Genomic DNA, 23,708 nt, shown 5'->3' with positions numbered 1-23,708 from the left:
CCAGTATTGCTTAGATATGAACTTGTTTGTCTTGCCATAATAAATTTGTGTTATTACTTTATAAGCCAGTATTTCAAAGGAAGGTCAAATTTTCTTATGTCTGTATAATCCTATTCCCAGTTCCTTGTTCATTTTCACTTTTTTTTTTCCCTAAACTTACTTGGGTGAATAGTCCAAGAGTCAAGAAATGATAAGAATGGTAAAACTAGTAGCCTACCAACATTGTATCATCTGAAGTGGTTGGGACACTCGGAGAGGAATTATGTATTAAAGATGTCTAAAGACATGTGGAGCACTAAGTGGTGATGGAAGAGATTAAGACCCTCAGCCAAAAATTGAGCAAAACAAAGAGGAGAATGAGTGGGAAATTGTGAGCGAGCTAGATGAAATATCCACATAAGTAACTAGGCATAAAGAAAGATTGCAGGGTTGTTTTGTTTTGTTTTTTAATATAACATTATACAAATAAGCTAATACTGTCTTGGAAGTAGATTTTGGCTATTATGTATTTACTTAGAATGATTAAGTATCCAATGTGCTGAATTCTCACTGTTCAAAATAAAGAAACCCTAATGACTTCAGAATGGATGATTTTATTATTTTCATTTCAAAACAAGAGATTTTCTTCATTAGTTATTTTGTATCCACTCTGAGTATATGGCATATAGTATTCTCTGGGTTTCAACAGAATATTCAAAACTATAGTCATCACCATCTTTCCTGGACATTTGATATTGATATCACTCTTTCCACACACGATATGCGGATAAAGCACAATGAGACACTAAGTTGTATTTGATGGGCTTAAGAGAGTCTCACATTAGAAACCCTTGATACTGATAAGGCTTTATGATAGTCAGACAAGGCAACCTCCAAATATAAACTAATCCTTAGGTTTTCTTCTTCTGTCTTTGGAGACCTTTCTCCCTGTCAGCAATGTGGCCATGTTCTCTTTCCACTGACTTTTTAAAAAAACTGGTAGTCATTTGTTTGTACCTCTGCATGATGTTTCACAAAACTATAGGAAGGCAGTGAACAAAGTAAATACTTCTGTAATAATGCAACTAGACAAAGGCATGGAGATGTAAAGCTTTTATTCCTTTTTTTTTTTTGTTAGATCGCTAGACCACATTTTCATAAGCATTATACATGGCTCTTTTCCCATTATGGAAAACTGCTGTGTTGAATTTCGATACTTCAGTTTCTATCACAGCATCTCTCCTTTGAGTCGAAGGTATGAGCAAATTGCTCTGTTCAGTGGACCAGCTGACATTATGTAGCAGGTTAAGCACTAACCAGACTCCAGACACTCAAATAATAAGAATTTAAGCTTTCAATAACACTTTATAGGTGACCCCTGAAGAATAAAACAGTGCAGATGCACTTAAATTCCCATGAGATTTCATTTCATAACTTAAATTTCTCATGAGAAGTAAATCTAGGCATATGAAGAGGAAATTTCAACAGATTTAGTTGACAGAACTACAACCGTGATCTTTGTGCAAGAGGGGATGTGCATTTGCACCTGAATGATCCAGGCGTGCTGGGGTTCAGATCACTGTGAAAGAAACTCATTTGATAGGAAATATGCAATCATCCTTAAGAAATGCTCTGAACACTCAAGTTAATTTTTTTTAATGTTTTAAAATTTGAATCAAAATGAAAAAAAAGGAAAGGAAACTTAGCTACTCTGTAAAAACTTCCCTAGGGAATTAGAATGCACCGCCATCTTCCTAGTCAACCAGGCTTACAAACTCAGTGTCATCCTCATTTTCTCAGTCTCACTCAGGTCACATCCAATCTGTTGTCACATTTTCTTTTTTTACTTTTCCAACATCTCTTCTATGTATTTTTAAGACATCTTATACTCAACACATCTAAAACTGATTTTATTATGTTTCTTGCCAAATCCTCCACTATACCTAACCTGCCTATTACTGTTGAGGCACCAACATCCTTAGAGTAATCCAGGTTCACAACCTAGGTGTCATTCTTGACTCTTTGACCCTTCTCATCTCCCACACCAATCTGTTGCCACGGCTTCCCCACGTTGCCTTTGTAACAACTCTCACATGCAACCTCTTCTCTCTTCTGGCATTGCTGCCATCCTAATGTAGGCCTTCATCACCTCTTGTCTGGGGACTATTGCAATAACTTATTGACTGGTCTCCTACAGGCCTTTTCCCACTCCAGTCCATCCTCTGCTCAGCTGTCAAAGTAATCTTCCTAAACCATAGGTCTAACAATGTCACTGCCCTACTCAGTATAGTCCAGAGGTTCCCTATCACCTCCACAATCAAATATAAAATCCTCTATTTGATATTCAAAAACCCTTATAACCTGTCCCCTCCTACTTTCCAGTGTTCTTACACCTTAAACCCTCCCCCCTCATCCAATAACACCGATTTTTTGCTCTTCTTTAAACAAGACACTCCATCCCCCCAAACTCCAAGCATTTTTACTAGCTGTCCTCCATGCCTGCAATGCTTTCTCTTCTCATCTCTGTACCCCTGGCTTCCTTCAAGTCCCAGTTAAAACCTACAGTCTGTAGGAAGACTTCCCTAATTCTTAGTTCTAGTTCTTTCCTTTAGTTTCAATTCATCCTGGATATTGTGCAAAGGTGTTTGCATGTTGTCTCCCCCATCAGACTTTGAGCTTTTCGAAAGCAGGGTCTTTTCACACTTTTACAGTTGAAAAGGGTCAAAAAGTTAACTTCACAAGTATTAAGAAAGATTTAGACAAGCCCATTTGTAAAATATCTCAAGGCTTTTAATGGACTGAACTTCAGCATGTGTCAATAGTATAGTCAGCCAAGAAAGCTAATGAGTTTTTTGGCAGTATTAAGAGAATCTTAGTGTCTAGGATATTTTAGAAAGAAGATTTATAATCTGGAGAGTGTCTAGAGGAAAGTGGCCAACATAGTGAAAGACCTTAAGATTAGATTATGTGAGGGCTAGTTGAAGGAATTGAGGGTATTTAGCCTGGAGAAGAGGAAATTTTGGAGGTAAGAAATGATGTGTTTTTCAAGTATCGATGTTATGGATGTTATATGAAAGAGGAAAAAAAGATTTGTTCTGTTTGGTCTCTGAAAGCAGACCTAGAGACAATGGGTATTCAAGGAGACAAATTTAAGGAAAATTCTAAGAATTGCAGCTGTCCAAAAGTAGGATTAGATGACCAAAAGATTTCTTCCAGCTCTTAGATTTTGTCATTCTGATTCTGAGTTAAACATGGACTTTCCCAATTTAACTCCACAAAAATGAAAAGCCAAAAAAAAAAAGATAAAGAACAAATGTATGTTGAGTTGTGTGAGTAGAAAACTCAGATAATAAGGTATTACTTATTAGGGGTTCTTTGTGGGAAACTTAATTAATGAACTGAGTAAAATTAAACTAGTATCCTATACGGGTAGATAGCTAAAATCATATACAAGTGACTAACTGACCTTTTCTCCATTATGTTTGCAGCATAGTGATGCAGTCCATGACCTTCTTCTGGATGTGATTACATGGGTTGGAATTCTCCTGTCCCTTGTTTGCCTCCTGATCTGCATCTTCACCTTCTGCTTTTTCCGTGGCCTTCAGAGTGACCGTAACACCATCCATAAAAATCTCTGTATCAGCCTCTTTGTAGCTGAGCTGCTCTTTTTGATTGGCATCAATCGAACTGACCAACCAGTAAGACACTCGGAATAGCAGTTACTGGATTTGCCTGCTTTCTGCCTGTTGCTTACTGAGATTGAATGACCTCAGTTCCATTCACTTTAGTTGACTAAGAAAACAGAAAGAGTAGACCCTAGACTTTTCAGGAAAACTCAAGGAATAGAGAATACAAAAGGAGGGCAAAACAGTCTAAGTGGATTTGACCAATCATCTTATTTCCATTAGACCTTTACTGATATTTTAAGATTCAGTACATGTTTGCTCTCATACATACAAGAGCTTCTAAAGGGAATGTGAGAGGGAGAAAGATTTAAAAAAAAACACCATAATATTAGGAGCCTTAAAAATAATGGATTAACTTAATACTGTTCTCTAGTATGTATGTCCATGTGTATGGAATATTTTACAGTTAAATGTGTTGTATTCATTCTGTGATTACACATTCATGATTAATGATGGGAATACATATAATTATAGTCATTATACTTTTAATTGACTATCCCATATAAATGAGACAGCTTTCCCCAGGAAAATGTATACATATGAATAAGCAATCAAAATAAGTTTGCTTTTAGAAGTTCTGAAATGCAGCTCTCCTCCTCCTGATCCCCACAATGCAGAGTATTCTGTTTTTGATAACAAAAAACTGATAGTTGAGATTTTAAGTATAAAAAGCAAGAAATGGAAAATTGTGTTCTTTCTCCCAGAACTTATTATTGCACTCTCTTATTAACATGTGTTTAAAATGCTGTATGATTTCCTTTGAATTTTATATTTGCTGAGCTTACACATAGTAACCCAATATGGCAGATCCCATCTTCACCTGAATATTAACAAATGGCTGATTGTTGAAAATCCACTATCAACAAATTTGAGTATCATGAAAAATTGGGGTGACATAATAGGGTCTGGCCAGAGATAGAGTTTGTCTTTGTTTACCACCTATGATTCTTCTATTCTGCCTTTTGCTAAATAGAACCTACCCTTCCTATTTTACCCTCAAGCTCTGGAATTTTATTTTCTTTCCCTGCCAGTTCCCTTCAGCATTTACATACTTAGTCCTTCTCCCCCTCCCCCCACCCAGGACATTAATATAGGAGAGGGAACTGAAGAAAAAAATCCATGCTAACGTGATAATGACTTTTAATAAAATGTGCTATCCCTTTTAGATAAAGTATTTGCATTTTAGTAGATAAGCTTGGATTAGTACTGGGCATAATAATATCATGAAAATCAAAGGTAAAAGAGCCTTAGGGGCCTTTTATATTCACAAGTAGACATAAATGCCTTTATAAACATAATCCCAGTAACCCCTGGAAGACTGTATGAATTGTAACTATATATTACTCATTTTAATTTCCCCTCTGAATTTGTCATTTCATAACCTGAATAAATCACCTACTATTAGTGCCTGCTATAATTATCTGACTATGGCAAATAGTATCCTAAAGTATTGTTATTACCTATTAAAATAAGAAACCCCCAAGGAGAAAGGGTACAAATGTCACAGCTGCACTCATTTTGTCTACACCTGAGGTTCCTAATTCCAGGTTAGACCTTGTCTGGGGAACCTGGTAGAGGATGATTTTGCCAGGCTGGGTTCTAAGACCTCCCCTGGACTCTGGTCAGCCTGTACTAACCTTGCCACAACAGCTACATATCATCATCATCATCATTTATATGACACTTAGAGGCTTGAAAATGACTTTGCAAACTTTATCTCAAAATTTTATTCTCAAACAACCCTGGGAGGTAGGTGCTATTATTATCCTCATTTTAAAGATGTGGAAACTGAGGCAGAGGTAAAAGTGTTTTGCCCGGGGTCATACAGCTAAAAAGTGTCTGAGGCTGGATTTGAATACCTCCTAAAACTTCCATTGTAGAACCTTTCTTCTCACTGCTGACCCATATCTATCTCCAAGGCAACAGCCTACAGTATACTTACTGGTCATCAAAAGCCACTTCCTAAATGAAACAGCTTTTAACTTCTTGTTCTAACTGATCCCTAGAGTTGGGACTAGAGTCACCATAATGGCCATGTGCTAATATCTTCTGAGCTGTCTCAGCTTGACATGCCCTTCCAAGCCCCAGTCACCAGCTCATTCTCTCTAATCATTTCATGGCTTGTGTCTCTTGTTAGAACTTCAATCAAACACTTGTTCTTGATTCCTTAGCTATCAGTTCTTCTGCAGATGTGGAATAATGGATTTATCTTAGACTTAATGAATATTCACACCTTCCCTGGCCCCATCTTCTAGTCCTACAAACGTCCTTAGGTTTGATGTCTGGTACCCTCCCTCTTCCAGGGGTTTCATTAGAATATCCTAAATATTTTAAATATTTAGCAGTAGCAGGGGCACAGATGTTTCATTCTAGTCTTTGTCTTTGTTGATGGGCAGCAGGTTTCAGAAATCAGAACACAGATGTTCCCTTTTTTCTCTCTTGCTATAATGTTTTTGCAAAACTTACTTTCATTTGTAAAACTATAAGTCAAAAATATTTTGTACTAAATGCATTGAGAATGGGTCAGTTATTTAAAGTTCATTTTCAATACCTATATTTTAAAGCCTTACCCAGACTTCCTCAGCCCTCCTTTAATTGACATATATATGTGTGTGTGTGTGTGTGTGTGTGTGTATGTTTGTATGAGAGCTTGCATCTTTATATATATATATATGCATATGAACAAATGTGTTATAGATATGTCAGTATATATTTTATATATTGTATATGCCATATTGTATATGTTGTATGTGATATGTACATACATGTTTCTCCTGATCACTGTATTATCTCATTTCTTCCTCAGATTGCCTGTGCAGTCTTTGCTGCCCTCTTACATTTCTTCTTCTTGGCTGCCTTCACTTGGATGTTCCTGGAAGGAGTACAGCTTTATATCATGTTGGTGGAGGTTTTTGAGAGTGAACATTCACGCAGAAAATACTTCTATTTGGTTGGCTACGGGATGCCAGCACTCATCGTCGCTGTGTCAGCAGCTGTAGACTACCGGAGTTATGGGACAGACAAAGTGTGAGTTTGTTCCCCCATCCTAGCCTGACCCCCACTTCCTTTTATGTCTAGTTGAAATAAAATCTTCAGGGCTCCCTGGGAACCATCTTTAAATTGTCTCAGATGTAAAGGAAGAAACTAGAGAGACAGGTTTAATAATTGCTTGCCTGTTTTTTTTTTTACTATAAAGTAAAAGGCTTAGAATAATTCCCATGATTTATTTTCCCTTCCTCTCCCCCTGTCCTTCTCTTCCTCTCTCCATCTTTCTCCCTCCATCTTCTTCTCCCTCTCCCAGATTTTAATAAATGTAAATTGAATTTTAGGACAATTTGACAAACCTTTTTGCCTCTTCAAGACCACATACACAATTAGCAAATAAAGTATTCTATTTCAAAATACAAGGCTTTGGTGGAAAAGAGGTTGAATGGTGGCAGACAAGTGTTACCATTTGTGGTGGTTGATATACCTTAATAGAGCTCACACCAAAGAAATGTGGCAGAGTAGGTAGCTGGCCAAAGAGTCAGGAAGAGTAGGATTCAATCCGTGTGACCCTGGACAAATCCCTTACATTCTCAGTGCCTCTGGCAACTCTCTAAGAATATAAGCTGCTGAACAGTTATGTATTTGCAGCAGTAAAAAGGAATTGCTCTTAGAACTCTGTGTACCAATATAGTCACAGGTGTGGACAAAACCGAAAAATATATGGTGATAATAAGTCAGACCTTGCTTACAATCACTTAGACATAACATTAAGCTAACAAAATTTCAGAAATGTTTTTAGTAGAGGTCACCATATTAAATACTCATCTCCAAGTGTTGTGGAACAAAAAGTTTTCAAATTATAAGGACGTAGCAGGTGAAATCAAATCATGTGGGAACAGGATGAGGTATATATCATTCTTGTTTTCCTTTCTGCTACTGGAATTGTTCCAAGTATACTTTTTCATGAACTCAAAGGAGATAAACTCACATCCTAATACTTTTATCCAACCACAAAAAAAAGCAGTTATTTTATTCAAATCTCTGTAAGAGTCAACTGAACATTAAATATGAATTGATACTAACAGCTGAGTGACTTGTCTGAAGTCTGTTTCTGTCTGAATGCCAACAAATAAATTGAGAATAATTTTTTTGTAATCTTAATAATAATAGTAATGTCCTCAGACTGCTTTTATCTGAACATTATTCATTTGAAAAGATTAGGGTGAGCAGATAATGTTGATCATGATGAAGAAGAAAGTAACAAATTGGCTTGAGTTAATATTCATATGCCATGGTTAATATTTATTCAGCAAAGCATGGCACATTTATTTATTTTTCTAAGTCTGATGAAATTTTGGCATATTTCCTTTCAGGAAGTAGGTTGTTATAGCCTTTGACTAAAGAATAAAAAGAGTTAAATATCCAATTGTTAAACCACAGAACCATGTTATGCCAACAATATCCATATTCTCATGGAGATAACAGTGATTTTTTAAAAATTGCTTGTTAAAATACAAGATGCAGGGTTGGAAAGGGTGTTAATGAAATAAAGGATAGGAACACAGGAATACTGTTTGGCATAGTAGAAAGAACACTTAAAATTAAATCCTAGCTGGGCTCAGATTCTGGCTTTGACAATTATTAAATGTATGAGCAAATTTTCCTATGCATGCTTTTACAGATGTTTCCCTATCTGTAAAATAGGGATAATAATATTTGTATTGTCTCCTTCACAATATTGTCACAAAGGAAGAGTTTTATAAATTTCAAAATTCTGTCAGTGATCAAAGTCTGTTGTATTGTTGGGGAGAGTAGATGTAGAAGAATATCCATAGAAGAAGATATAGAGAAGTAACAGATACTTAAAAAACTAGAGAACATAACATAACATGAGATTATAATGAAACTCTACCTGATTTCAAATAAATTTCAGTCGTTAACTTGTTGGCCAGTATTTTGAACCTTCTCTGTCTTCTCTGCTCTTCACTTTTTTCCTCTCCTAGTCTCTTTTTTTCCATAAACACACACACACACACACACACACACACACACACTCACACACACATTCATTGTCTGGGTACCAGCTTTATTAAATTCATAAAAGCTTCTCACCAATCAATCAATAAATCCATCAATAATTATTAAGTGCCAACTATGTGTCAGATGGGGCACCTAGAGGACGTGATGGATAGAGTACTGGGTCTGAAGTCAGGAAGACTCATCTTATGAGTTCAAATCCGGCCTCAGATCCTAGCTGTGTGACCCTCTGCAAGTCACTTAACCCTGTTTGCCTCAGTTCCTCATCTGTAACATAAGGTGGAGAAAGAAGTGTCAAACCACTCCAGTATCTTTGCCAAGAAAACTCCAAAACAGGTCATAAAGAGTCGGACACAACTGAAAATGCCTAAACAAGAAATGTGCCAGACATTGTGCTAAGTGCTAGGGATACACAGAGGCAAAAGACAGTTTCTGTTTTCAAAGAGCTTACAATGCAGTGGGGGAACAACGTGCAAACAAAAACATTAAAAGCAAGCTATCTCCAGGAAAATAGGAAATGATTGACATAGGGAAGGCCCTGCAAAAAAGAGGGGTTGGGAAGGCTTCCTCTGGAAGATGGGATTTTAGTTGGGACTTAAAGGAAGTCAGGGAGGTCAGTAGTTGGAATGGAGAAGGGAGAGTATTCCAGACGTGGGAAATAGAATGCCATAACCACTACTTTCTTTTTATATCTAGTTACACTGATGATGAGAGATGAAGAGCAAGCCACTTAACAGTCAGTAAGAACACACTGCTGCAGTTACCTCTAAGGATATGTAGCAAACTGTGGACTAGATTTTCTGCTTCCGGTCCATTTTCCAAGGGTATCAGGTTTTAGGAGCAAGTGTCAGTTTTTTAGCACTTTAAGATCAGCAAAGTACTTTACAAATGTCATTTGATGCTCCCAACAATAATGGTGTGAGGGAGATGCTTATAAGTATGATTATCCCCACTTTATACATAAGGAAATTGGGACTCTGAGACTTTTAGTGCCTTCCCTGCAGACATATAACTAGTAAAACCCTGTCAGAAATAGGTCAGAAAAAAAAAAGTCTTCCCAGACTCCAAGTCCACTGCTCATTCCATTCCTTCCTGTTTCTTCTCCAATTCACTTGAGTTGTTTTCTCTTTAGTCTTTTTTTTTTCTTTCTATTGAGAAGCCCTTTCCTGGAGAGTAGAAAGACGTTTGTAGGCGATCAATCATTTCCAATCTCTTGACATGCTTAAAACTTGGCCATTGTCACCTTCATATCCTGCTCTTCAGACACTTGGAGTTAATTTATTTCCCAGCCTAAAGTTAAAACAAAACTTTAATAACAGTTGGCTTTGGACATTGTGATTTCTCCCTGACAGAGAGGCAAAATAGATTCAAGATAAAGAGAGGTTGAGAGAGAGAGAGAGAGACAATGGGAGAAAATAACATTAACATTATCTATCACAGACAGCCATAAAGAATGCAGCAATTCAATTATTTCTCATGTATGCATTGTCAATAAATTGTCAGCAGAAAGATCTTCAGAATAAATGAAAAACAATTTAAGTTTTTGCTCTTTGGGATTTTAGCCAACACTGCTTCCTTCTCTGTGTTTTGCTGATGCCCCTGTATTAGAAGCAGGTGAAGAAAGAGAAACATTACTCAGAATCTCAGTCAATTGTGTTTACTTAAGAAATTGAATTGAATGGACTATGTTTTCATCAAAGATCTAAGAAGATTATTTACTTAGTAGGAAAGTAAGACCAGTGAATTTAAAATTTTCTTAAGTGTTCTCTCTGAAGTTGTGTGTTGTTTTCCTTTTTTCTCTTTACTTTCCCCCCTGCACACGCGGAGCGCGCGCGCATCCCCCCCCCCCATTAAACCTATATGTATACTCCTCATTCCTCTTCTTTCTCTCTTCCTGTTCTTTTCCTACTGCCATGTGGCATTTCCCAGTCTCTTCTTCTCTCCATATGGTTCTGTTCTTATTTCAGTCTCCTCCTTCCATGTTCCCTCATTAATAATATCTTCGTATGTTCTTTGTTATTTTTCAGGCAGACATGCCAATTCCATAGCCTGATATAGGCAATGATCTTTCCTAACTCAAAGCAATTTTTTCAGCCAATATTTAGTGAGCTCCTGTTAGTACTATTACTGAAAACATTTGTGGTCTGGGAGGTTATTGCATATTTTAATAACTTAATGTCTGTGTTCTTTTTTCCTTCTGTTTTGAATTTTGTGACTCATAAACAGAACATTCAACGCAAAGCCTTTTACACTGGATATGATTAAAAAAAAACATTTTTTGCCATTTTGTAAAACCCTATTAGATTAAGTTGAGTATTATCTCTATATCTTATTGTCTTTGGAACTTGGTTTTCCTGTCCAATGGACTTAATTGTTCTTCATCTTATTAATGATGATGCAATTTTATTTCTGAAACCGTTAATAATAATTTATGTTTTCAGGAAGGGAGTGAATCATACAAGAGGATATAGCTAAGATTCAGATAGGAGGGAGTCTTGGTTAAGCAGGTGGGATAAATGGTACTTTGATGTAGAGATAGGTAGCTCTCTTCCATCTGGCTGATGGATGGTGATGTATTTCTCAGTGTAATGCTATTAGCATAGTGGGGCTGATTATTATGTGGAAGGAATGAAACATAAAGCATGCATGATTTGATTTTGAGAAGGTGCTTAGTTTATCATCAATTTGTAATGCAGGCAGAAGAGTTTTTTTCTCTTTTTTATATTTGCTTAAATAAGGCTTTTAGGATTACTGACATTATAGAATTCATTTTAGAATAACATTTGTTCACAATAATCAAATCTCAAAAAGGATCAACTTAGGAACTCAATGTAGTCTTTTTTTTTTTAATCCTCTGTTAATGCACCACATGTCCAAATTATGCTGTGGAAAATTTCCACTTGTTTCCATTTAATTTATTTGTTTTTCATGTAGTTTAGTGGCATCCCTTCATCTCTTTTGCTGTACCATGCATTTTGACACCCAGAAATAATCATTCAATACTGATATTATCATAAGCTTAATTATAGCAAAGGCTGGCATTGATTTTTTGCAGTAGTTTAGACTGGATAGATTTAGAAATTACGTACTAATCACTTTGGTTTTATGATCTAAAACTAATCAGGACCTCTAAATGTTGATTACCCGACATTACCTAAAATGCAGAATACTTTAATATCAGAAGCATTCACATTTCCGTTATGCCATTTTCTCCAACTTATGTTAAATGTACAAAAAATAAAAGACAAAAGAATCCAGCTGTGATGAGGCAGGAGATCCAAAGCCTGCAGAGAAGCCTGGGCTTCAAAAGTGGTGCTGGAAAAGCTGATAATGGTTTTCAGATAGAAATATGTTAGGTCATGAACATTGATGACAGTTCAGACCTTCTTTGAGCAATGTAGGAAAATTCAAGCTCTTAAAAATAATTGAAAGCAAGTTTTATGATCTAAAAGTAGAAATAAATCATCAGTTGGGTCTTAAATTTAGTATTAGCCTCCTGGGTTTAGTTGCATAAAAGATAGATGCGCAGGTCTAAAAGGGTTAGCCTCACCTTTACCATCCCCCTCTTTAAAAGTCCTAAGAAATTTCTTCACTTTGACAAATCCTTCTCTTACTTAGTATAAATATTTTGCTACAAAGAGGTGCTAAGTAGACAGTGGAGAAAGCTTTAAACAATTTCTAATCACTTAATGATGAAATTATGTGATATTGTTTAATGAAGCCCTGTACTAAGGTTCTTGTGGACAGTCATTCAGACAGAGGTATCATGCACACAATTAACTACCCAATGAAATTTTAAGTATTTTCTACATTCTCAAAAAACATTGTTTTCATTTTGAGAACTTCTTCAAGACTATCAATAGTCCTTTGTATTTTTTATCCTTCATATATAATGTTCCTCCTCAGCACTCAGAGCCCTTAAGATGAAACATATACTTTAAGAAGGCATATTAATAAGAATATGTTTGGTTATAGCTTGGCCAGTAATAAAAATCTTAACCTATTTTGAAAGTTTATTTGACAAGCCAGTCATAGTGAACTCCTCATCTCAGTGAACTTTCAAATATGGGTGTGGAATTTCATGTGTGGTTATAGACACATTTATTTTGACAGTTTTGTTATTTTTTTCTTTGACATAAAGGCAGATAAATTAGAACAGTAGTTGTTTTTTTTAGTATGTCATCAGGAAAACAAAGAAATTAGAAATAATATTGCAAGAATGCAAACCTGTTATATAATGACTATCAGAGTAATGATCCCACATAGCAACAAACTTACTATTCACAGCCCAAAATCTCATAGGAAATGCTTTGAGTTATAGATCCAGAGCTAAAGTTCTTTAATATTATAGAGGTAGCCAGACTAAAAGCTCACAGTGGTTATATTACCATTACACAAAGGTATAGACATGGCTTAGATTTGAATAGATTCTGATGGTTCGTTCCAAGAAGTAGTGTGGTACAGTAGATAGAGCGCTGAGCCTGGAGTCAGTAAGACTCATCTGCTTGAGTTCAAATGTGGACTGAGACACTTACTAGCTGTGTGCCCCAGGGCAAGTCACTTAACCCTGTTTGTCTCAGTTTCCTCTTCTATAAAATGAGCTGGAAAAGGAAATGGCAAACCAATGTAGTATCTTTGCCAAGAAGACCCCAAATGGGGTCATGAAGAGTCTGATATAACCGAAAAACTACTGAACAACAACAAGACAAATATTAGTAAGAGTACAGGTCTCGGAATTATAGAATCTGGATTCAAATCCTGGCTCTGGTGTTTTATAAGTATACTCTTGTATACTTTTTATGTGCTTTATAAGTCACTCTAGTAAGTTACTTTATATCTCTGAGCCATGTATAAACTGGGGAAAAAGAGGAAGAACTGTGGTTTGTTCTTCAAAGGGTTATTTTGAGGAAAGCACTATAAAACTTAGAGAGAACTGTTCAAGCTAAATGCAAGTGATTAAGCCATCTCTACTAACTTCTGTGTAGAGGTTAGAATACCTTTGGTTAACATTTATTTATAGCTCTCTTGCATCTTTTAGAAACTGCCTTGTGAAATTCCATGAAACATGGAGCTGTGCAAAGGGCAATGGAGTAGGAAGGAGGACACATGGGTTCAAATCCCACCTTCATCTCTAGTTCCCTGTGTGACCTCAGTTAGACGAATAAAAATGAGCAGGTTATATGAAGGAACTTTGGAGCTCTAGCAGTCTGAGTTGAAAACAAAATTTTTAAATTAATATATCCTAAGGGTAGTGACCTAAAAAAAAGGATGGACATAGAATATAAATATGTTGCTTCTAATTAGCATGGTATACTACTGGATTTAGAATCAGACACTCTGGCTCTGAAATCTGGCCCTGCTTTGCTGCCTCTATGACCTCAGGCAAGTAATTTATCTTCTTTGGGCCTCAATTTTATTTGTAAAATAAGAGGAGTTCCCTAGGTAATAATATTACATTAGCATTTACATAGAGCTTTAAGATTTGCAAAGCTCTTTACAAATATTACCTCATTTTGTCCTGCAATCACCTTAGGCTGTAGGTGCTATTCTTATCCCCATTTTACACATGAAGAAACTGAGGCATAGAGAGGTTAAGAGACTTCCTTAGGATCATACAACTAATATGTCTGAGATACAATTCACAAGTGGATCTTTCAGACTTTAAGTCCAGAACTCTAACCACTGTGCCTCATGGTTGTCCAAATGAACTATGAATTTCTTTCCACCTCTAAGCTTGTAATCTTCTAAAAATTTTCCACCTAAAATTTGACAAGTACCTCTTTGGCAGACTAGATATGTGTCTAAAATATACCTCCCCCCCATGCTGAGATTATTGTATTGAGTAGAATAGATAAGTTTCACAGCTGATCATCCTTGCAGTATTGTTGTTACCATGTACAGTGATCTGGTTCTGAGCACTTCATTATGCATCAGTTCAAGTCTTGCCAGATTTTTCTGCAAGCATCCTGCTCATCATTTCTTATAGTCAAAAGCATATACCACAATGGCTGATTGGGGAAATCAACCATTTCCCAATTAATGGGTAACCCTTCAATTTCCAATTCTTTGCCACCATAAAATGAGCTGCTATAAATATTTTTATCCTTATAGGTCCTTTTTCTTTTTTTTTTTTTTTCGTTTCTTTGAGATATAGATGTGCTAGTGGTATTGCTGGGTCAAAACATATATACAGTTTTATAGCCCTTTACACATTGTTCCAAATTTGGACCAGTTCACAGCTCCACCAACAGTGCATTAGAAACACCTATTTTTGAATTACAATTAGTTTATTAGTTACACTGAGATTCTCCTGTCATCAGGTTACCTATCTCCTTTCTGTCTTAATTTGAAGAATTAAGGCAACTCTAGAGACCCCTTAAAAATACTGAAAGCCATACATTTAAAATGGCTTATTGTTGGTCATTTCATACCAATGTAGAATTGCGTATCAAATCAGTGAGTGTTCTTTAGAAATGGAAAAAAAAACCCTGCTTTTTTATCCACAGATTTATGTTAGTATATTTGATCTTCATATCTAGAGCATCTCATTCAAGTGGAACAAGAGGAAAATCTCACCTTTGAGTATGAGCTGTGTGATATATGGGAAGACAAACAGAAAAACAAAAAAACAAAAACAAACAAAAAAGTCTTGTTCAGTTTTTAATTCTAAACTTTGCAGCTGTAGCATAGCTATGAATTTAAGCATTTGCCATACTTACCCTTGTCCCTTCCAACACACACACACTCAAAATTGATTTAATTTTCTTGCAATATTAGTTATCAAATAAATAATGCATAGAAGCATATAGATGTTACAATGGTTATTTGATCAGGGAAATGGTGAATTAGGATCATATTCTATGTACATATTTGTATATGTGCTTATGGATATGTATATTCATGTGGATATGTGTTTAAACATGTATATATATGATATATATATACATATTACATATAGTGCATACGTACATATAATCTGGATATGTATTTCATTATTTCATCCTTGGTGAGAAAAAATCCTGATATGAATGCAAGTTCATGCCTATTCTGCAAGTTGGCACCTATTCTGCAACTTACAGGCTTTTAGAGTTGCCTGGAGAAAATAAGAATTTAACAGCAATGGTAATAATAAGCATACCATATGTAAGACTTTATGTTTTGCCAAGCTCTTTACATATTTTATTTCATTTTATCGTACTTTGGGAGGTAGGTACTATTATTACCACCATTTTACAGATGAGTAGACTGAGGCAGACAAAGCTTAGGTGACTTGCCCAGGGTCACACAACCATAAATGTTAAAGAGAAGATCTGAATTCAGTTTTTCTTCACCCTGAGACTGACTCATTATCTACTATACCACAGTTTTTTTAAACACACATATACACATACATATGCCATTCCATGACTTCCTGTCTCATAGAATTTCCCGTGTGATAACCAAAAAATTGAATGATAACTATAAAAGATAACTATAGATTTTTTATCCATACATGTCCATATGTTTTTTTTCAAGGATCCATAGTAGAAAATCTTTTCACCAATACAAATCAGAACCTCACTATGACTTAATAGATGGTATTCAAAGCTTATGAGCAAAAGGTCCCACAGATTGCATGCTTCTGGTAAATGATCCTTTGAGAATTCAGATTGACAGTACAGCAGTAGGTCATACTCAGGACCTCTCTAGTTTTATCAGAGTTTCCAGGGCTTAGCAGGAATAGTTCTGGATCCTTTTCATGCCCTGATGAGGTTTCAGAGTGGAACTTTCATGGAGAGATATATTTGTGTATCTAAAAGTGATAAAGATATATCTGCAACAGAGAAAATGAGGCTAGAAAGCCAAAACAAAAGCTGCCACCAAGAACATGTTAAATTACCTTTCCATAAAATTTATGATCTAAATTAATTGCCCCTATTTCTTTGTATTTACTTTATATACAAAATACATTCATGTGTTGTTTCCCCTAATAAAATATGAATTTACTTAGAGCTGGGACTATCCATTTTTATATCCCTGGTGCCTAGAACAATGCCTGGCACAAATATTATCAAATTAAGTAACATTTGTAAAAAGAGCTTAGTACAGCTCCTGGCATATAGTAAGTGCTTAATAAATTATTTTTCCCTTTCCCTCCACCTCCCCCCCCAAAAAAAAAGAAAAAAAAAACCTTTCACAATATAAGCATTTGTCACTATGAGTAGAAAGAAATTAAGCAATCAAAAAAAAGGCAGTCCAAAATAGATCCTTAGTAACATTAGGAATAAGAAAGTTTCTGGTGATATTATTAATGTAAGCAAATTATGAAACATTTGCTTAAATAGTGTTTATTCAAATTTGAATTTTGTGTGAGGATTGATTTAACTGAATTTATTTATGATTTAGTGATTTCAACAACAAAAATCATGTAGATTTTCTCACTGTAATGAAAATAAAATAATTCTTTGAAAAAAGTTTTCAATGATAATTTTAATAAAAGAAGGGGAAATATTTGAACTCAGGAATTTAATGCAGGAATTCCCTGCTAATGGATCCTTTTGGTCCTTTTCCACTTTCCCCATCTAGTAAAAATAGTTTCAATGCACATAAAAGTGAAAGTAACTTGAGAGGCAGTATCTACTTGGGGACCCCTGGGCCCCCAGTGTGACTATGCCTGTTTTTGGACTCAAAGTTTATCAGATGAGTCTTTGATGTACATGATATTATTAGAATTGAAAGGTTACCCATGTTTCTTCAATTAAATACATCAAATAGTCAGGATTCGTTCAATTTATCAGCTTTAAAACAGTCCAAGAAAAATCAAAGTCATATGCACTTTTAAAAAAGAATCTATATTGCATCTCCATTGTCATAAAGGTGATAGCCACAACTCTGTAAAAATATGTGTGTATTTTTTAACCTAGAATATTATTAACAAAAAAATAGCTTGACTGTCACCATTCCAAGTCATCTATAAATTCTTTTGTCCTAAAAAAGACAATTGGTGTTCTAATTTGAGGACAAACCTGGTAAAATAAACCATTGGTTATTTGTAGGTAGGACTATTGTGTGTGAACAGTATGACAATGTATAGATACTTATGGCAGTTCTCCCGATATGTGTTCATAATCTCAAGGACTTGCGATCCTATATTCATTGCCCCATACATCACTCTGTATTTTAAACTCACTTCACTTGTACTATCCTATCATTGCCTATTAGCAAACACTTTCTGAATGTGACTATCAGTGGAATAAATGTATTTTGATATCCACATCATATATAGAATTGACTGTACCTTAGAGCCAAGGTGGGTTCATTATACAGACTAGTGTAGTGATCTGGGACAGGAATCATTCAAACTTGTGAAGTAGTTAATAGGAGAGAGAATAGATGCAAAATCCTCAATGAGTCAGCATGTGGCCAAAAACAACAGCAGGTGTGACCATATGGCAATCAAAGTAAACTCGACATTTTGCACACTGCCTTCCAGGAGATAGTGAAACTCAGAGTACTCAGAGAAAAGCAATTTACTTTGTATATTTAAATTTTTCCCACTTCGTCCACTCAATTCAGACAAGGAACAAGCTTCTTATCCCCACTGAACTTCTTGGTAGATGTTTATGCTTTTTGAAGTCACAATACAATCCTTAAGCCTATTGTACAAAACAAAATTTTCAAAGAATTCCCTTGAGAATGAAAATAATATTCTCAAGTGCAATGCCAATTTCATGATTGGCAGAAAGCCATACAAAAAAAAAAGTGAAGTTAGCAATTTTATTTCAGAATAAAACATTAGGTAAGCTAAGTAATATTCTCACTAAATAAAAGTGCAGACTTATAAGTATAGGGACTTTATTTTAGTCAAACAATTGATAACCTGAAAGGACCTATTTTAAAAATGAAAAAACTTCGTACTTAGATGAAAAAATTACTAAATAAAAGTGAAACATTATACGCACACACAAGTCTTGATTTATAAGTAGGTTGTCTTCTCATTTGATAATTGATTGTTTGGAGGCAAGAATTTTTTTTTCCTAAAATATTATAAAGTATGTATATGTTTGCAGCTTAACTGATTTAGCCTATAATGCAGCTGAACTGAACTTATAATGAGATTCTTTAGCACTACTCTTAGACCTGTATATTTCTGTGGTTCCCTACATAAAGGGTTGGGCTTCGAGAAAATAATCTTGTAGCCTTCCTATTTTCAAAGAGAGAATGGATATTTCACTCCAACTGTGGAGGCTAACCCATTAGCTTGTGATGAGAAGGGAGCATAGTGGTAACACGCAGGTAGAATTGGAGAACCTCCGAGTTGGAAGCAAATGTGGAGGCCATCCATTCTGATCACTACATGAAGCATCCCACCTACAACACCCTTGACATAAATGCTCACTCAGCAACCGCTCAAAGGTGCGATCTTAGAAGGCAACCCACTCTGGACTTCTACAAGTAGGCCTACATTCTGCTCTAGTAGAAACAATATCCATACAGATGAGGTCATATATGTGCTGATGTATTAAGGGAAGAAGTAATTGATAGGAAATTCTTTCTCTCGAGATCTTCCATTGTTCTGAGTCCTCAAGCAGAACAAGACTATATTCCGTATTTCACATGATAGCCTTCAAATACTCAAAAACAGCAGTTATGCACTCCCATTCCTCCAAGCCTTTTTCTTCTATAGGCTCAATAAACTCACTTCATAAGATCATACATTTAGAGCTGGAAGGGACCTCAGAGATCACATAATCCTGCACACTCTTTCAGCAGATGAAGAAATTGAAACCCTGCGAGATTAAATGATTTGCACAAGCTAAAAGTAGCAGGATCAGAGGTTTTACTCAGTTCAGTACTCAGCATGCTTTCCACTCTACTATGCTGTCTCTCCTTTCCTTTTCCTAATTTTCATATGACCTGGGTTTGAATCCCTTCACTGTCCTGTTTTTCCTTCCTTTGGCACAATCCAGCTCATCAGTGTTCTTCCAACAATGTATTCTAATAACTGAATCCAATATTCTAATTGTGGTCCAACCACAATCTCCATCTCCTCCTCCATAGCTGTGGGGTGACTGGTCTCCCATTCATTGTGAAAAGAGATCCGTCTGAGCATGGCTTATTCTTAAGGACCCCTGGAGAAGTGGCAGGCAACATGTACAGTGGAAGGGGCATTGGAACTAGAATCAGAGGTTTTGTTCAAAACAGATTTCTGTCACTACATGGATAATGTCGGGCATGTCATTTAATTATTTGGGGCTTCAGGGTTTTTTTATCTGTAATGTGAGAGGATTGAAATGAATATCTTTTAATCTCCCTTCCAGCTCAAAATTTATGATGCCCCTTTCCGGTTCAGATCAACCATCCATATGCAGAAGACTTTTGTAAATCTCAGCATCATAAAACCAGAGTGAACCCTAGTAATTGTCTGGTCTAGAGCTCTTATTTTGTAGATAAGGAAACTGAGACACGCAAAGGTATCTGAAATTAGAGATCTGTAATTAGCTGCAGCACAAAAGAACACAGGCTGCCTAGTATGAAGTATGTTTATGGGAAAATCAATCATTATGGAAAGTGTTGTTTGAAATCCTTATACAGAAGCTTAAAAAAATAATACATATACACAGGTTTGCCTTCACATAAATTTAGAGCTTTTATCTTTAGTGGTAGTTTGATTACTCTTTTTTTCCTTCAAACTAGAGTTATTATGTTTATGGTGATAAACTTGACCTAGATCTGTATGTATAGATATGCATATGTAGATACATGTAAGCAGTAAGTTCATTAACAAATTGAATTTATAGGTCTCTTATTTTCACCATCTCAGTGGGTTCAGGGGCCAGGAAGTTTTCCAGTGCTGTGGTTTTTATAAACTGATGCACTAAAAACCAAATACAATCATTTGTTGACTAAATGGAAACTAGATTCCTTTCTTAGTTGTTATTGTGTTATCTAAAAATATGACTTTTATATACTACCACATCACTTGGCTTTAGAAAAAAAGGGTTTTTTTTGTAGTTTTATAATTACAGCAGTACTAAACACTTGGTTTTTTTTTCCTGTTGAGCCCACTTGCCAGACTACTAATTAATGTTTGCCATTGTAGTTGTTTACTCTTTTAATTATGCCTGCAAACATGGCACAAGTACAAATAATGTAAGATATTATTATTTCTAGCATCATGTAATTTGCCAAAATTTACATTCATCTGTCTCATAATAAGTTTCTTCCATTTTGTCTTCCTGTCATGCTGAAGAATGAAAATGTAATTTCCCAGAGGCCTTTAGAATTGGGGGTGTATTAAATGTAGCTGAAATTAAGTGATTAATTATTTAGTTTTAGGTCATGAATCAATTTCATGTGATGCTGAAGATCATTTGCAGCCCTAGATGCATTAAGTGGCAACAATGCACTTTTTAGACTAAAAAGCTCTGAAAGGTTCACTGCCCAACCTAATTAAACTACAATCTTCTGATCCCAAATTATTTCCTTTTGTACTGAATTTTCTCAGATCTTCTTGACAGAAAAATGTCACCCCACCTAACAGCTGATAGACAGGCTATGTAATACCATAATTGGAGAGAAATGGATAGCTTAAGGCTGCAAGATCTAATGCTGTGTTTGGCTTTTTGGGTGGAAGGGTGGGGTTAAGGTTTCTATGACAGACACAAAGGGCCTTAGCAACTACGTCCAATACCATTTTTCTTCCTTGCTTCCTCCAGAGGTAATTATCTAACTCCATCAATAGTGCTGTCAGAAATTGGGCACATAATTCAACATTTAAATGAACAAGCAATGTAATATTTCCTGTCTCCCAGTGGAATACTTTGCAGCTCACATTCTTCTCTGTCACTCGTTCACTCTTGATATATGTCCCATGTGTAGTCCTTGAATGCCTCCTGCCCCTTGTGTTTCATTACAGATGTTGGCTCCGGCTTGACACCTACTTCATTTGGAGCTTTATAGGACCAGCGACCTTGATAATTATGGTAAGAACTCCTAATTAACTACTCCATCTCCCAGGTCAAGAAAGAAAACTTTCACTGTTCTCTTACTGTATATCTTTAATTTACATAGATTAATTTGGGGGAAAGCATGTGCTTATTTGACCCCACCTAACTCAAGCAATTAGACACTCATTACGGGATATTCTTTGCATTATAAAATACTTGATCAAATCCTTTGGGAGAAGAAAACATGCAGCTGAAACAGTGTGCACAGCCCTGTGGACTTTTAGGCAACTAGGCTAGAAAAGCTATTCTGTCCAAGGCACAGGGGGAAAAAAAAAAAGCTAGTTTGTATTTTGATCCAAAGAATACTTTTCATTTCTGTGCTTTAAAGCATGAAACAATTCAAATTTGTATCACCAAGACAATTGAAATGATTAATAAAATCATACTCAAAAGTTGAGAGGAGAAAAGGAGAAATCCTTATTTTTTTTTAATTTCACATAGATTAAAGTCAATGAATTTCATGATTAATGTGACTTAATGTCTATACAGCAAAAAGATAATGTAGGGAAAAGAAGAAATGAATCAAACTTGATTTAGTTTTTTTTCTCCTTCTTCATGGATTGTTGAAGTATTAAGAATGAATATTGATAGGTACAGAAGCACCCAAAGCTACTTGACTTATGCTATAGGTGAGTTTAAAAGGAAAAGAGAAATTCAAAATGTGATTGTCTCTCTAGGTCACATGTATCTGTGATATGAGAAATTAGACAAGGATTTTAGGATTTTTAAAAAATGCATTTCTGCATATTTTACTGAGCCTTCTGGATCTAAGAATTTCAGCGACTGGGTATCTCTACTACCCTAGATAAATTCTGCCTGACACTAGAAACTAACATGACTTTTACAATCCTAGCATACTGACTACTGACTGTTCTGGAATGTGCTCAGGTTTTTAGTATTTAGGCGTAATGCAGTATTTGAAAATTTAACCTGTGACAATCATTTTGGGAATATCATCAGTGAAGATTTGATAAGAAACATGTATTAACTTTTATTTTAAGGTATACGCCACAGAGAAACAAAAGAGCTGTGCAATGTTTTGTTTTTAATTTTCCACAACATAATTTGGACCACTTCTTTTGACATCATGACTGGTTCTCTGTTTATGTGTAGTTGGCCCCACAGTGATGCCTAACTCAGTGGTATCCCAATTCCCCTATCTGGCTTCTTGCCTTGACTAAAATACTTGGTAATCATCTGTGATTCAATCTCTTTAAAACTAGTGAGAGCTAATTTCCCAGAGCAACTCATCTGTTACAGAGAGTAGTCTTACTTCTTCTCCACTCCAGTTCTGCTATATAACTCAACCTTTTATATTCCAGCTTAATGTAATCTTCCTTGGGATTGCTTTATATAAGATGTTTCATCATACTGCCATTTTGAAACCTGAATCCGGCTGTCTTGATAATATCAAGTAAGTGATTTTTCCCTTCCTTTTCTTTGATCTGCTCAAATAGAACTGTTTCTTTTTTGCCCTGAATATTGCTATGTGCCTCAACAAGAAAGGAAAGGGTAATGTATTGTCTTTATGGAATACTGCTGAAGTGGCTCATTCTGACTGAGAATAAGTAGGATGAAACTTTATCTTATAAGGGACTTTCTTTGCCTCCTAAACACTTATTTGCAGCATTGTTATTTTCAGATTTCTCTTTGTAAGCAAAACTAAGATAATTTTGCTTTTGTTTAAAAGAGCAAAGAATAAATTCAAAATACTTTGAGATTTTAATTGGTCATTTAGGGTTAATATCTGTACCCTTTGGGAAAAAGAGAATGACTTGAGTTTATAATGAACTACAATTATTTCTTACTTGTTATTTGGTTAGTTATATTAGTTCTCTCTGAGTACCTGTCCACTTAGCCAACATATACTGCACATTCATTTATTATGCTCAAAATATAGGTGAATTTTGTTAAACTTCTCTAATGGCAGTGTACCAACAGGTCCTAGGGTAGTTCATATTCTGTAAGATAAGGACCATACTAATAGTCTAAGTTAACTATTCCACATTAAAATAAGTGATTGCTTTTT

At 35.5% G+C, this 23,708-nt stretch overlaps 1 protein-coding gene across 8 annotated transcripts in view; it reads left to right on the top strand.

Annotated features, from left to right (window-relative positions):
* Positions 1-23,708, top strand: part of ADGRL3 (adhesion G protein-coupled receptor L3) — a 943,202-nt gene that overhangs the window by 830,167 nt on the left and 89,327 nt on the right. For all 8 annotated transcript variants that reach the window (XM_078148809.1, XM_078148806.1, XM_078148805.1 and 5 more), the window contains 4 exons: positions 3,468-3,677; positions 6,472-6,692; positions 21,589-21,655; positions 23,002-23,093. In XM_078148809.1, coding sequence (XP_078004935.1) covers positions 3,468-3,677; positions 6,472-6,692; positions 21,589-21,655; positions 23,002-23,093 — 590 coding nt within the window. The remainder of the gene's footprint in view (positions 1-3,467; positions 3,678-6,471; positions 6,693-21,588; positions 21,656-23,001; positions 23,094-23,708) is intronic.

This window comes from Phascolarctos cinereus, unplaced genomic scaffold (genome assembly GCF_003287225.1).
Source record: "Phascolarctos cinereus isolate Bilbo 61053 unplaced genomic scaffold, phaCin_HiC Scaffold_9;HRSCAF=440, whole genome shotgun sequence".
Taxonomy (NCBI): Eukaryota; Metazoa; Chordata; class Mammalia; order Diprotodontia; family Phascolarctidae; genus Phascolarctos; species Phascolarctos cinereus.
The sequence above is the reverse complement of the archived record's forward strand: the minus strand, read 5'-3'. Positions and strand labels throughout refer to the sequence as shown.